The 16,310-nt window shown below is 39.7% G+C and overlaps 2 protein-coding genes across 3 annotated transcripts; both read right to left on the bottom strand.

Annotated features, from left to right (window-relative positions):
- Positions 1–993: 993 nt before the first annotated feature.
- mccc1 (methylcrotonyl-CoA carboxylase subunit) lies at positions 994–10,394 on the bottom strand. Its single transcript, XM_018671559.2, has 19 exons — positions 10,101–10,394; positions 9,490–9,533; positions 8,965–9,104; positions 8,653–8,748; positions 8,441–8,562; positions 8,042–8,189; positions 7,830–7,951; positions 7,607–7,718; positions 6,925–7,006; positions 6,697–6,824; positions 6,422–6,605; positions 6,129–6,238; positions 5,723–5,939; positions 5,496–5,582; positions 4,832–4,881; positions 4,426–4,563; positions 3,633–3,740; positions 2,869–2,940; positions 994–2,743 (listed from the first exon to the last, which is right to left on the bottom strand). The coding sequence occupies exons 1-19, from the start codon at positions 10,154–10,156 to the stop codon at positions 2,609–2,611; spliced, it is 2,151 nt and encodes a 716-aa protein (XP_018527075.1). The 5' UTR covers positions 10,157–10,394; the 3' UTR covers positions 994–2,608.
- Positions 10,395–11,034: 640 nt separating this feature from the next.
- LOC108880108 (uncharacterized) lies at positions 11,035–16,254 on the bottom strand. 2 transcript variants are annotated; one of them, XM_018671538.2, is made up of 8 exons: positions 16,139–16,254; positions 14,797–14,845; positions 13,821–13,925; positions 13,445–13,527; positions 12,859–12,984; positions 12,584–12,656; positions 12,318–12,491; positions 11,035–11,504 (listed from the first exon to the last, which is right to left on the bottom strand). In XM_018671538.2, exons 1-8 carry the CDS (start codon positions 16,220–16,222, stop codon positions 11,365–11,367), a joined length of 834 nt encoding a protein of 277 aa, XP_018527054.2. In that variant the 5' UTR covers positions 16,223–16,254; the 3' UTR covers positions 11,035–11,364. The 2 variants fall into 2 exon arrangements, with proteins under 2 accessions (XP_018527054.2, XP_018527055.2); XM_018671539.2 differs by having other exon boundaries at positions 16,124–16,240.
- Between the last annotated feature and the right edge of the window lie 56 nt (positions 16,255–16,310).

The raw sequence follows: 16,310 nt of genomic DNA, 5'->3' as shown, positions 1-16,310 counted from the left end.
GACACAAAATTATCACAATATGATAATCCGTTATAGAATGACTTAAAACGACCAGGCTGGAACACAGTGTTACAAAGAAGCAGTAACGTGTCTGCATAGTTAACTGTAAAGAGATGCAAACGGAGTTGTAAACGTGCAAACAGACTACGAAACAGTTACCTTACTTCCCTAAGGTGCCCACAACTCATGTCAGGGACGCTATAGTCACAGAGACACAAACAGACTCTAACCCACGCAAATAAAAACGACGACAAAACGGTAAAAGTTAAGACTAATGCTAACGCTCGCCGCTGACGCTGACATTCAGGTGTAAAGCAGCCAGGTACAGACGCAATATAATACAAAACACAAAACGATGATAACGACATGACAGACTATATACTGAGTTAAAATGACCAGAATGGAACACTCCAGTCACGGAAAAACAAACACACTCTTACCCAAACGATAAAAACGACTGAAAACGGAAATACGGTCAAAAGATGACATTACAAGAGAATGCTAATGCTAACGCTCGCCGCTAACGCAAATGCTAATACTAGCTGCTAACTAGTTCGCTCCTTAGCCTTACCTTCGCGCCGCAGGTGTATTCAGCGTCCAGTCTCACTCGTGTTCGTCAAAAAAGCAGCTCCAAAGCTTGTTTTAGCATCCAGGCTTCTTCGGTAATTGAGTTTTCTCACAGTACTGACAAACCGAAGCAACTTTCAAACATTAGTTTAAATCTGTTTGTGACTTCGTTTCTCCGCCTCTCTGCGCTCCTCCCAGATGGTAATGGCCAATGAGGAAACACGCGGAGAATGCGGAGAATGACAACACATGCAAGCCAAGAACGGCAGAAAACCTCAATTTGCCAGCTGATTCTGTTCCGCCTAGCAACGGCCTCTGATTGGTGTTATAACAGGGGAAGGTAGGATACCAATAAGGTCATAATACCTGTATGATACCAAGCACCCCACCCAAGTGCAAGTGCACCAAGTATAACATGACATGGGGCTGGGTCTACTTTGAATTTTATTACAGTACCTCACCAGTCCATTATCATCTTTTGAAAAAAAATCATCTGCCTTAAATCTAAAAAATAATCCAGGGAATAAACACATGTTCATATTGACAGTTTTAGTCTACAAGGCCTCATAGCACACAGTTAGTAAGAACAAGGTGATCACTGGCAGAAACAGGTCAAGTTCACATGTCGTCCATTTGGTAAATCACTTGAACTGAAGGCGGATTTACACACAAGCAAACCATCTGTCTGTGTAAAGCTCCCTGTGACCGACATTTCATTCTTTAGGGGTTATTTGGAACCCAGAGCCAAATCTGGTCACAAAAATACTGCAGACTTTGACTTTAACTTTGTATCAGAATAATTTGAAATGAGGTCATTTTGGAGTGTTTTTCTTCTAATATATATATATATATATATTCAATTTATATGGACTTTTCTTGTTATTTTTTTGTGCCATAATTTACTCTCCTCATCATACATTATACTGGAGTTTTGAGTCAGTCTGGAAGGACAGGCGGTGGATTTTGAACACAAATCTCAATAAAAATATTTTTCCATACTATAAATATATTAAGTGCACACCCAGGAACTTTTTTCCATTATCACTGCTCACTGAAAACCACACAGCTTTGTAATTTTACCTTAATAACAATGCTTTTTTAAATACTGTATTTTTTAAATATATACAAGTGGTAGGTGAGTTTTCTCACCTTATAAAGGAGAGTATAACCCTTCAACTTATTGGTAGAAAAAGCAGCAAACTCGGAGGTACATGGTTTTCATTGGACAGTGACAATAAATTTGTGGTTGTATTTCCCCAGGCAGGACATCAGTTATAATTAAATATGTGGTGGTGAGGATGAACAGGTCATGTAAATGAGACATTTTTCCACAGTTATCAGTAACTATTCCTAACCTGCTTAAGTATAATTCTGCCAGTTTAGTGTCAAATGTTTCACTTGACATCCGACCTAGTTATTATTGTCTGCTTCAAACTTTCTTAAACAAGTAGACCATTTAGTTTTGTCACTGTGTTCATGTAAAAGAAGTACACTAAGTGTGCATAGAAAGGAAATTCAGCAAATCTACATCATCAGCAGTGAAGTGCATTAAACTGTACAGAACAAAAGGACACAACTCCCAAAATCCTCAACAAACAAAACACAACTGACAGAAACAAACACCAAAAGAAGACAGTTGGGGGAAAAAGAAACATTTGCAAACACAGAGGAAGAAATTCTTGATTAGCTTATAACAGCAAAATATTAGGGAGATAAGCAGAAACATAAAGGCATTACTTTGATGTGATTTGTAAAAGGCAACTGTACATTACAGGTCTCTGACTGAAGCTGAAGTTCAACCCAGGTCACTGTAGCTGTTTTCAACCTTCTTAAATGAACTCTTACCTAGGGTAAAAATATTTGTCTCATCTATTCCAGACTGAACCAGACGCTCTCTCAAACAGACAATTCAGTTCCTGACTTACATTTTAAGAAATATTAATCAACAGCTGGATGTTCCAGTTGTCACAGTAACTAGTTCCACCTCTTTCCTACCGGTCTATGTGTGTGTTGTGGTTTCTTATATGTGCTTGGATGCATTTTAGTGGCTGCCGCCATCCCCGTTATCCTCCCCCTCCTCCTCCAGTTCCACCAGAGGGGCGTGGCGATTGGCCTGAGAGCCCTCGCTGAAGAAAACCTTCTTAATCACACCTGACTTGGGCGCCCGGATCATGTGCTGCAGAGCCAAAAAAAGCAAACAATAGATAAACTTTAACAGAGACTCAGCAGTGTGTGTACCTGCAATTTAAGCTGGATAAAGGTGAGAATGTGTGAAAGGTATAGCCAGCAGGAATCCCTCACCTCCATCTTCATGGCAATCATGACCATCAGTGGGTCTCCTACAGCCACTTTATCTCCGGCCTTCACCAGCACCTGAACACAATATAGAGGACTGTTTATTTGTTTGTTTATTTCATCTCAAGAATAAATAGCCTTTACCACTTCCTCATCATATACTTCTGTCATTCTCTATTTAAATATATAGTCAGTCAAGTTTAAATTGTCTTCATCTTGTTAAAAATAAAAGTACCTGCTCTTATCCTCCTACACTGGCTGCCAGCATGTTTTAAATTAACAGTAATATACTCAGAGGTGTCCTCATAGGTATGTGCTCTACGGAGTGCCATTCTAGATGTCATTTGTGCAAACTCCATCCACTGAGGGAGACGATGAGATATAGGTGGGTTTTTCTATGTTACACAGCTACAATAAAAGAATCATGATGTGTTCTGAGGTCTCCTCATATACAAAATAATGGGCTTGAAGAACAAAACAACATTTTTTTTCTCTCTCCTCTCTCCTATCCATGATTAGGACAGGTCAAAAATTAAAACACCTTAACTGTAGACTACACAGAGTAAGAGATAATACACTGTCTGTTCGAGACCTTTCCCCTCTGACAAAACTCAGAAACACAAGATGATCTCCCAGTCACATATCTTATCAAATAGGCTTATACAAAAAACGTACAATTCCTTGACTTTGGTCTTCCAAAACTCTAGAAAGACATGTATGACCAATAGATTCATGAGAAAAATGTAGTTCACTAATGCAACCACACTGACCTTCTCTATAGTTCCAGTCATGGGGGCCACTGCTCCACCCTGGGCCCCAGAGCCACTCACACCAGCCAGATATTTAGGCACTGGAACAGACACCTGGGAGCTTCCCTCCTGCAAAAGAGATGTAAAGATGTCAGACACAGAAGTGACAGTTTACTGACAGCTGAGGTAAGAGGATTTTGAACGGGCTTTAATTTCCCCTGTCGTCAGACGTTGAATGTTTGTCCCCAGTCATTAGACGGAAAAGATGACAGGTGCTGAGGAGTGGAAATAGAGACAGTTTGTGCAGTGACAGGTGAAGTGTAATTCTCTTTAAATCAACTGGGGAAAGCATGGATTTGCAGTTTTCACATAATCCTTCATTTGAGGAAAAGATATGTGCAGTAAATCACCTGAAAACAGGAGAAGACGACTAATAAGCAAATATACATTTATGCAGATTTAAAACTGCTGAGGTTAACTAAGATACTGGTAAATGTTGGCCATACTTGTATAAGCCCATCCAGTTAAAACATATAAAGAAATTTTGGTTTAAAGAAACACTGATTGATTTTTCAAGCTGAAGTACCAAATATTGCACTGCTAAGAAGGTGTGAAAACAACTCTACCAAAAGACAGGAGTGGTGTTTATCAGCAGATGGCAAACCAACCAAGCGCATACTGTCACCAACTGTATCTGAGTGTGTAGATATGCAAGTGCCCTCGGATACGGAGCAACAATACTGAAGTGAAAGCTCAGCAAGTGAGTGAGGGCAATGGTACTCAGGCATGACATGCAACAGCCTCAGAGACATACCGTGGAGAAGAGGTGGACTGTGTTGTCCAGGATCACCAGTTTGGGACGAGATTTCACTCCATTGACAGAACAGTGCAGGAACGAAGCTCCACCCTCCACCTCCACCTCTCCAGTCACATGATACACCTCCTCATCAACCTGAAAGAAGAAAAGCATGTGATAAATCGGTAGAAAAGCTATGTATGTTTAAGGTTATGTAATTAATGTATAATTAATACTGTTGTGCATTTCTCTTCCTGCATTTACATTTACTTGAACTTATTACTTGTACTAAGAATTTATAGGTGTTACTTTTATTGTGAAAAGTAAAAAAATATAAATGAAATAATAAAAATATCTGAAAACTAGATTTTAAAATATTATAATAAAAACTGTAGTACAAAAAGAAAATATTTTCCCAGCTCACCTGCATATCATAGCTTCCATGTTTGTTATACGTGATGACCACATTGACTTCTATGGACACAGAGAAAAAGAAATGTTTTCCTAAAAAAGGATTTGGATTCATGGACAGGAAAGATGGTGAAGAAAGAAGAACCACCAAGTATTTCATTAAACATCACTGTGACACAGCAGCAGCTACTGGACTTATTTTTGGCCTTGCAGTCACATTTCTAATAGAAACACTGAATAATGAATATGAGTTCATTAACAGATTGTCACAGACCAGACCAGCTCTGAGGTAAATTATTCAAACAGTCATTAAGTTGAACTGGAGTTGAAATGCAGTTATGAGCAACCCCAACCGTACTGATCTGCTTATTAAAACTAACACAATGTATGAACTCTTCCACTAATTCAACATAAATTAACTGTCATCCTTGTCATTACCTATTCATCTAAAATACCCAACACTTTACTGTAACATTAAGTTTGTGGTCTATGGTAGAAGGAACTGAGTTAAACAGCTCTCGTTACATTCACACACAGTTCAACTCTGCAGAAATTTTGGCGTTAATAACTTTTGTGATGTTTACGTTTCAGGTAATGCTTCTTCCCCAGTTTGCACACTACCCTCTCTTCCTGTACACTAGGGGGCAGTAAAGGCTAACAGTATGACTGGTACTTACTTTTGTCTCCCAGCTGTAGTGTCATATTTCTGTTAAACTGAATGTTGTTTCTCCATCCACTGCTAGCACCAAATGGGGAGAAGGGATCTGAAAATACACAAACATACATACATACATACATACATACACACACACACACACACCATGTACATTTAGTATAGTAATATTATTTCAGGTCAAATAGAGATAAATCATTTGTTCTGACAAGGAAAATGTTATCCCCTCACCGGTGGAGGCTTGTGTGAACTCCTGTGTGTGTTTCCTCTCCTGCAGCACCAGACCCAGGGCCGCCTGGCAGATAGTTGCCCCAGAGGGAGCTCTCGGAGTGGGGAAGAGGTCGGCGTAGTGCTGGGGAATGAAGCTGGTGCTCACATTTCCAGCCTCAAACTCTGGGTGGCCCGAAAGACTCAGCAGAAAATCTATGTTAGTGTTCAGTCCCACGATCTGAGGACAGATGCAGAAAAGTAGGTGGAAAAAATGTAAAGAAAGTGAAAACATAGAACCACAATTTCTGTGAATTTCTATTTAAATCAAATGCTGCATGTAGGGGCTTTAAGTTTAGTAAATATGTTTATCTAACAGGTTCAGCTGTTTGTATGAAAAGCATCACCTGAGTATGTATGTGTGTCTTACATTATACTGTCGTAAGCAGTATCGCAGCTTCTTTAAGGCAGCTGATCGGTCCTCTCCCCACACCACAAGCTTGGCGATCATTGGGTCATAATGTGCTGACACCTCATCGCCTAAAAACAAACATGCTGATACTGCAATCCTTTTCACACTGGACAAAAAACGCACTAAGAAGACTTTCATGATACATTGTCAAATTTGACACTTAATTTATGTGGAAAACAGTGAGTGTTGTTACATGAAGAATGGGAAACTGTCCATGTAAACACAACTAGAGTTTGATCTAGACTCCCTACCCTCCCTGACTCCAGTCTCTATGCGAGTGTGCTGGTCTGGTAGAGGGGTGGAGAGATGCAGCAGAGGCCCCGCTCCTGGAAGGAAGTCGTTGTTTGGGTCCTCTGCGTAGATACGAGCCTCAAACGAGTGCCCCTGTAAGATGATGTCATCCTGAAGGAGAGGCAGGCGCTCCCCTGCTGCCACCTGGAGGAGATCATCACAAAACATAATCAGTTTCTGTGTATAAAACTTCTGTTCACTGTGTCTTTACATTTCTCCCTCTCTCCCCTCTCACCCTGAGCTGCCACTCCACCAGGTCAGTTCCAGTGATCATCTCTGACACAGGATGTTCCACCTGCAGCCTGGTGTTCATCTCCATGAAGTAGAAGTTATGCTGGGCGTCCATTATAAACTCAACTGTACCTAGAGAGGTAGATAAACAATATGATGTCAGTATACTGCACTGTGTGTTCTGGGTCATAGGCAATGTTGCGAGGTGTGTGTAAGTGTTTGTGTGTCTCACCTGCCCCTACGTAGTTGACAGCCTTGGCTGCTCTAACTGCTGCTTCTCCCAGTTTCCTCCGAACCTCAGGACTGATACCAGGCTGAGGAAATACATATAAAAATGTGTGAGAATACATTGTAAACTTTCAGTGGTTGACACAAACATTTTCAAGTGATCAAAACCCAAATATCCAGGAGATTCTCTTCATATGTAGAAGATTTTCCTCATTTAACACAAGTGCAGCAGTAAATTCTACCAACACAGGTTTTTGTCACCATGGTGTCATTACCACCATGATGAGGGAAAGATGGTGATCGTCTACCAAGAAACAAAGAGTAGTAGTATTAACAGGACGCTAAACTAAGAGCTGTTATTGAACGTATTTATTCTATTATAAAGTAATTAGCAGCAGTAATCTTTTCAGGGCATTCACATGTTGTTTTAAGGCTCTCGGTAATAAAATACAAACACAAATCTTTTTTGCAGCGTTCATGTTTTTCCACATTGCAACTTGACATGAACACACCAAAGTCGGAGGAATGACTTTCCAGATCAGGAAATAGGATACGAAGAGCATGTGAATGCAACATAAATTCACTCAAACTTAGGATACCAAAGGTTTAGTACAGCAACTTTTAAAATTCCTTTCGGTCCATATGAATCCAACGATACATCTCTGTGACCACCACCATACACTCACCCCTGGTGCTTCCTCTATGATTTTCTGATGTCTCCTCTGGACGCTGCAGTCTCTCTCAAACAGATAGACAGCGTTACCGTGCATGTCTCCAAACACCTGAACCTCCACATGCCTGCAGGAGAGAGATAGAGACAGATAAGAGGACACTTTTTTTTTATGTCACATAATTGAAAATAACTACATGCTAGAAGAAGCTGGTTAGCAGTTGGTGCATGATTGTTACCTGGGGTCCTCTACAAACTTCTCAACCAGCATGACGTCATCATTAAAGGATTTTCTGGCTTCTCGTCTCGCCGACTCCAACTGCTCTAAGAAGTCAGAGTCTGAGCGTGCAATACGCATCCCCTAAACACACACACACACAAACAAACAGTTATTTTTTGTTTCCTGAAGTTGCTCTGGCAAAGTTATTTTGTCTTTTTCACATCCTCTCACCTTCCCTCCTCCTCCACGGACTGCTTTAATCATTACAGGGTATCCGATCTTAGCAGCCTCTGCTTGCAGCCTCTCGTCTGATTGGTCCTCTCCATGGTAACCACCGATGATTGGCACCCCAGCAGCTGACATGATGTGTTTGGATGTGCTGAAAATGGACACAAGCAACAAAAAGTCAACTGGCACATTCTGCTATTATTGTCTTTTCTTATTTATGTTTCTGTCTAATTTGTTTGGTGGTGTATCCCACAAAACTTTGCTGCTGTAATGACATTAAGTTCTCAGAGATCAATGATTCAGGTTAGCCCTTCCAGGTACCAAAAACATGAAAAAGATCAAATACTTAGAGAGAAAAAATGAGATATTATAAATCATTTTAAGATTATAAATTTGTGTCACCTCTTAATGCCCATGTCTCGAATGGCAGAGGAAGGTGGCCCAATGAAGATGATGCCTTCCTGTTTGCAAGCCTCTGCAAACTCTGTGTTTTCTGATAAAAAGCCATAGCCAGGGTGCACCGCCTACACACACAAACAGACAGACAAATTATGAGTATTAATGTTAAAGAGATAAAAATAATACTTAATTCTCCTTTTACAAAGATTACTCACATGTGATCCAGACTTCTTGGCCACTTCCAAAACCTTCTCCATAGAGAGGTAACTCTGCTGGGAGGGTGGAGGACCAATGTGGTAGGCTTCATCTGCCTACAGAACAAGCAAAGCAAAAACAGACTGTTTCCAACTGAATATAATCCACTTAAGCTTTAAAAAATATCCTGTGGGCAGGTTAGGAAAACAGCATGATGCCTCATTGTATTCATTAAAATAGGTGCAGAGAATGGGAAGAACACAAAGACTTGAGAGGTACATGGACCTTAAAAGAGACAGCCTTTTGCAAGACAAATAAATCTAGCGTCTCACCATGGCCACATGCATGGAGTGTCTGTCTGCTTCACTGTACACTGCCACAGAGCGGACGCCCATCTTCTTGGCTGTGCGCATCACACGACATGCGATCTCTCCTCGATTGGCAATCAACACTTTCTCTATCCTTCCAACCCCTGGAGAGGACACAACTTTATTACTTGTGTACTGTACTGTATCTAAACACAAATTATTACTTTACTATTTAAAGTAATGGTCAGCACACCAAGTGATAAAGGGCTTGCAATGATCTTTTGACCCATGACCCAAGGAATAAAGTAGCTGTTCTGAGGCAACAGGATCATTCTCATCAAAATGAATAAAGTGGTATAAGTTAATTTTATGTCTACTGTACAACATCAGGAGAATATTACTATGTTCTGAAGAGAGACAATGTTTTACACGGGATGCATAACTCTACAAGGAAAGTCAGCTAAAAACTTAAGTATTTTAATTTGCTTGTCCGTAACCAGCAGATCATGCTTATAATAATATTGCAGGGGGGCAATGTCCTTCACTCACCTCCTGAAATGAACCTTAAGCCTCTTTTGGTCCATGATAATTTTCTGAGCCGGGGAGAGAGGAGACAAAAGTGAACAACTTTAGCAAATGTCTACATTGTTGTGAAAGGCAGAACAGGTGTTAAAAAGGGATTTTCTCATGAAAATAGCAGGTACAGTCACTACAACTGAGCTGAATGTTGTAGTACCCAGTGAAGGCTGGTCGCACAGGTGTATGCTCAACTCAACAATGTGCATGTTGTACCAGAAACATTTAGCCGTGCTAACTGCTACCTTTATTTAACCTTGCTCAGGTCTTATCTGGATCTGCAGAGACTCGCAGGATGAAAAATATTTTATCAACACGCTGACATTGGGTTGAGACATAATGTGATTTTGTCCTGGTTAGTAATCTTGACCACCGGCGAATAAATTACAATCTTAGCCACAAAAGTGCATCTTATCTGGTTAGCTCAGCCGTAAGATAACACTGGTCCGCTTGGAAAGCTAATAAACGTAAAAATAATAATAATAATAATAAGCTACATATCTCAGTGGAGGGAGATGACTTTAGTGGGGGCAGCCTGTTTTAGACAAAAACCGAGCGGACATGTCACCCTTTGATGTACTCACTGTGTAAATATCCTCAGACCCTGCAGAGTGGGGAAACTCAGAATAACAGCAGCCATAGCTACCAGCTGCTGAGGCTAGCTGCTAGCTTAGCCAACTCAATGACTGTGGAAAAAGCGAAGCGGTAATTTACTAAACACCCTAATATTCGGCGTAGCTGTAAACTAACTGCAGCTAACCACTCAACTTCAACCGGAGATAAATATCTGGGGCCTTATATTGTCACACGCGAGCGAATAAACACTACTACACGCCAATACATTTTTCTATTACTATTTTTGAGCTTTCCGAGGACTCGTAGCGTCGACAGCCAATGAGAAAAGGAGATATGGAGGTGGGGAGGGAGCTGCAGTGACTACAAACCACCAGCAGAGGGAGGAGTTTCACAGGTCACACGGGTGGTGGAGCAGTTATTTGTGGTTTTTTTTTCTCTCTCTTTTCATCCTTACAGTTACCGATGAATAATTATGCTCATAAAAATAAAAGACCATTATTTTTATTTCATTAACAGGAAGAGTAGCTTGTAAAAATATACAGTAATTTTAAAGGATAAATTGATTTAAACACATGATAACAGTAACATTTTTGAGGGATTTAAGGATCTTATTGATGTCTATTACCAACATAGCTTGCTGTTGTCCTCTTTTAACAGCTTCAGGTGATCAAATCTGAACAATAAAGAGGAATGAATCTGTAAAAAGGGAACCAGTTAACTCATCTAACAGTCTGTCTGACACAGGACTTAAAATGGAGAAGAACTCACTTTACAAGTGTATGTGTGAATGTGACCGAGTATACATATATTTAATGTATTAATTTGTATGTTTCCATCTATAATGTTTATTCTGCAGTAGCCGTGTCACTTCAGTTCAAGAGTTGAGGCTCACGTCTTCTGTCATCTTTAAATTATTATAAATCACATTATAGAATTATCTGGTTCATTTATATTGCCAGTTTAATTAAAGATTCAATATCTAACTTTCAGCACACTATCTCTTTTTTTTATTACATAACTGTTGAAAACACAACAAATCAGAATATATATTACAACAAACAGCAGGGGAAGCAGAGACAAATGAAATGCATACCTGTCACTAAGAGAATGTAAACATTTAATAATATTTTTGCAATTAAAGATTCAACACTCCTGAAATAAAAAAGTCAAATACGGGTTAAGGAGGAGAAGCTTGAGAACTGTTTGTAACAGTAGCAGAGTGTGAGATATTCTTTGAGACAGAGCTAATCTCCATCCAGTTTCCCAGCGAGCTCAGAGCCTGTCGTAACCTTGTCTGCGACGATCTTTGACGAACAGGAAGGTCAGCACTATGATCAGGAAGAGGCCCACCACCGTGGCCCCGATGACGATGGGAATGACTCGCTTGTTGAAGTCGGCCCAGCACTCCATCTCTGAAACATGAGAGTGAGAGCACAGGAGAATTTTGTTAAATTATGGAGCATTTTGTTTATGAAGCACCTAAACACTATAGGTATCCTGTTCGAACAAAGTTGTAGTGTATGGACAGGTTTACTGCTTTTCAGCACAGGCCTTATCAAAATATTGTTTCCTATCATTCATCACTGAGCAGAACATAACAACACTGACAATTTCATGGTGAAGAAACTTACCATTCTGCACCAACTTCATACTGGTCGTAAACACTGTCCATCGTTAAATCTTCAGAAACCATGTCTCATTCTCAGTAAATCATATTTTTTTTTCAGTCACTACAGATGGTCACAAATCAGGCTTTTCATCAGGTTTCTGTCTCAGATGTCTGAGAGTAATAAAGACAGAAAAAAGAGAAAGCATGGACTGCAACCATCTTTTCAAAGCTTCCTCTTTTAAATTTTGACATTTATTATGGCTTTTGAACCACGCTAAAGCCAAATGGGATACTAAAGATGATTAAAGATGTTTTTAAAAGTGTTCTAAAAGCAAGAGCATAACCTGATCCAACTGTAGAAAACACTTCCAAAACACAGAGAGGTTGATAGATATGAAAATGTGTGTATTTTTAAGCATGAAAAAAACTTGTGCATTTATCTGTCCATGTGTTTTTACCTGGTTTGACCACCAGAGAGGAAGCACAAGACAGCACAAGTCTAAAACACAATTTTGGGTCACAGAAATATATTGTTTGTGCTTTCCCGTCTTCTTAGTCATCTCATGAGCTCTCTGGTTTTTCATTCAACAGCTCAGGAGTGGTTCAGCTCAATCACCTTTTCCATATTGCCCGTTGCTGGGCAGAGTGAAGGCCTGCATCTTCAGAGGGACCAGCTTGATCTTCATCTCAGATGACACCAGTAGCAGATTCTCAGATTTGCAGTTGAAGCTCTGACCATTAGTTGTTTTGAACAACTTCTCATGCTCCAACAAGCCAGAGTAAGTTTTGTCTGGGTGGAACAGAGACAGTAAGAGTTTGCAGGTTATTCCTCAAAATCAGAGATAGAAATATTCATGTTTATTATCTGTCTTGTTTTCTTACTGGAACATCTTTGACAAACAGGTACAGGAGACACATCAGCAGTCAGCTTGGTAATGTAGAAAACGTTCTTCTCCTGGGGACAAGAATACAGAGATTCATAAATCCCCTGAAATCTGAACAGATGCACATTTTTCTGGGTAAACAAACATCATTTCATCTTTTTTATTTTGCTAATGCTCAAATGCACAACTGAATGATGTTCCTATGACATACAGTTAAGTAGTTTAAATCAAATTAATATGGATGTGGAAACCAAAATTCTCTGGGTTTTGTACCTTTTGGAAGGTGAGCTGCAGACTGGCACCGTTGTTCGGCATCGCAAGAGAGAGAACAGCAGAGTCCTTGCTACAGTAACCGCTGACTTCAACCCTGGAGGGGTCCAGGTTGAAATACCAGGTCCTCTGAGAGCACACAGGAGAGAAATATCACTTTATATCACTGGACAGTGACACAAGTCATCATCATCACTTTCTTTTTTTATTTGTGCAAAAATGTGACTAAAATTAACACTTGTTACTTATATTGGAGACAAATGAGAGCACATATCTACACACCGATACAGAAGAATGCTTTTTTCTGTGCTGGATCACAGTCTGGCTTTCTTTTTATTTAAAAAAAAGCTGATGGCAGTTTCAGTTTTTACAGTTTGAACAATGAAACCAACTTGTAACACATCATAAAGAGATGCTGACACTATCACACTCTTTCTGTGAAATACTAAAAAAACAGATAAACACTGAGAGAAACACACAGGACACACATGCACACATACACACACACACACACACACACACACACACACACACAGACACACATACACATACACACACACACAGTGCTGAGCCAGTCACAGGCTTTAACCTTCTTTTCGTTGATGATGTACTCGGCTCCCATTGTGGCTTTGATGCAGGGTTTCCCATTGGGGCTGTTCAGAATGTAGTTCCCTGTGCACCACACACACACACACACACACACCAGTAAAGTACCAACTGTAATGTGAGTTCTATAATGGACACAATTATGTGATATGATCATCTATAACATCAGTGTCTCAGTCAGTGTCTTGAGAATAAATTGAGATCTCACGCCGCTCACTATCCTGTGCTGATCAAACTTGCTTCAGCTTCCTGCTGAAGTTTTCATACCATTTAGTGCCATCTATGTTCAAAAACCCTCACAAAAAGTACTAGAAGTAATATTTTACAGTTGCTTTTATGCTCTCTGTTTGTATGTATACCTATTGGAGGAATAGCTTCAGAGGGCTGCAGGACCGGCCGGTAGATCTGAGCCTTAGAGTCAGAGGCAGGCTGGACTGAGCTGCCATTACTCTGGAGGTGGACGCCTGGTGGAGGAAGAGACCAAGGTGGCAACGATTCAAAATCAATCAATCAATAAACCATTACTACTGGCAACTTAGTAATTTTTACCAAGGGTGTAGACAGAGTATACATGTCTCCACAGGGACATATTTAATCTGCTGCTTGCTTTACGGAACAAAACTGGAAGAGGGCTCTGGGCCGCATGCATGATCCTGTGGGCCCACTATAATTAACTAATGTAATTTTATTAAACACAACTTCAATCAGTAATAATCACCATCATTTTAAATAATTTAACATATGATTTAAAAAAACAGCTTGAAAGCTACAGACACAATTTCAATTCAAATTCAAATAAGCTTCATTGGCATGGTAGATCAGTAGTCAGAGTAGTAACACTGACAGATGATTGGCAATAACATAAAGGCATTAAATAACAATATTCAAACATAATTCTCTTTCCTGCATTTCAAAGATACCACATGTTTTATTTGTGGATGTAATGATGCATTGTCAAGTCATCTGTGTGTGTTAAACCACAAAGTGAGAAAGGCAGAGTGTGTGGGACCACTGAAGACCACACAAGCAACGATCACTGTGAGGGACAGGAAACTGCAGTGACACCATGAAAGTGTTGTACTGCATTCTTTGAAGAGAAAAGAAGACCAACATTTACGATAAGACTGTAAAGACTTAATAAATCACAGGTTCACATGTCCAAAATATCAAAGACAGATAGTATTTTTTATGTTTTCCTGCAGAAGATAAATTTGAAAAGCACAACACTGTGTGGCAAAGGTGTGGAAACCTTCATTATTCTTACTGAAATGTTTGAGTTACAGACAGTTTATATCATCTGAGGGTGAAATGACATTTGAATATTATCAAACTTACCTGGAAGAATAACAGCCAGGAGAAAGAGACGCCATCCACCTGCGTGACTCTGTAGCGTCATAGTTAGAAAAGAAAAGAAAAGAAAAGAAAAGAAGTAAAAAAGAGTAGAACAATGTGACTAGATTAGAAGTGCAGTGGGAGTGCTGCAGCTGTAGTTTGGTGGTTCAGAGTGAAACTGCTGAGCACCTACACAACTAAAAGACTCCTGCAGAGGAAGTAAAGCGTCAGCGGAGGCAGGGCAGAGCTGACGCCTCTGATGATGAACTCATGTCAGTTAAACTGTGAAGCGTCTGAGTCAAAGGCTGCTCCACTGAACACAGTAATAAATATGTAATAAATATATGACAATATTAACATAAACTCCACAGTCCTCGTCATGTTCCTCTTTGAATTACATCGGATGAATCTGTCTTCTCTGGAAGTAAATTAATACTGATATTGTTAAATGTATTTTAATGCTATATTTTCCTCTTCAGTTACACACAAATCTATTTAGTAATATGTCCCATTTAATTTTGCAGCAGACAGTGGTGAAAAGTGCATTTAAGTACTGCACTTAAGTTTTAGTTTGAGGTACTTGTATTTTACTCTGCGACTTTCTACCTCCACTTCACTACATTTCAGAGAGAAATACTGTACTTTCTACTGCACCATATTCATTTCGACAGCTTTAGTTACTGGCCACTTTTTAAGATGAAGTACAACAGTGTGTGGTCAGAGTCACATGTTAGATGTTTGAGATGTTTACCAAATAAAGTATATTTCACCAAAAATTGAAGATTTGTGAATCAGAATTTTGTTTTTCTTCTTTCCTCCCACATTAATCATCTCAGGAGTCTGGTTTTAGACCAGCTCCACCTCCAACAGCTGCAACAGTAACTTCAGTATTAATCCTCTAATAATGTCATATATAATAATGTATCAATCAGAGAGATCAGACAAGTACTTTTACTTTAATACTTTCACGACACTTTCTCTTGATGCAGGACTTTTACTTGTAATGGAGTAATTTTACATCTGTGTATTGGTACTTTTTCTTAAGTAGAAAATGTAAATGCTTCTTCCAACACTGTAGATAGGCACATAAACTAGCCCCGATGACTTAATTTAATATTGCACCTTAGTCTGGCACATTCCCACTGATTCACATTGTGTGTATTAGTTAATGTATGTACAGGTGTGTATGTGCACACTGATCTATCTGTGGTTTACTCATCAAATGTGCTTCCAATCAGCAGTGTAACAGTGTAACCACAAGAGGGCAGAATTATACTTTTGTACATGATGGACGTAAAGTGATTCTCTAAATGTTACCACAGTCAATGACCTGTGAGTCACATACTGTAGGTTGAAATCTTGGTGTGCTGTCATCATCATCATCAGTCTGCAGGTGGGGTGACCTCTGTGCACTCTGTGAACTTGCCATATCCCTGCAATCACACAAAGACGAAGCAAACACAATGTCTGTATGATACATGTAGCACATGGAGTGTAGCTCACCTCATTTCACAGAG

Source organism: Lates calcarifer, linkage group LG17 (assembly GCF_001640805.2).
Source record: "Lates calcarifer isolate ASB-BC8 linkage group LG17, TLL_Latcal_v3, whole genome shotgun sequence".
Taxonomy (NCBI): domain Eukaryota; kingdom Metazoa; phylum Chordata; class Actinopteri; family Centropomidae; genus Lates; species Lates calcarifer.
Note: the sequence above shows the minus strand (reverse complement) of the source record. Positions and strands in the feature narration are given on the sequence as shown.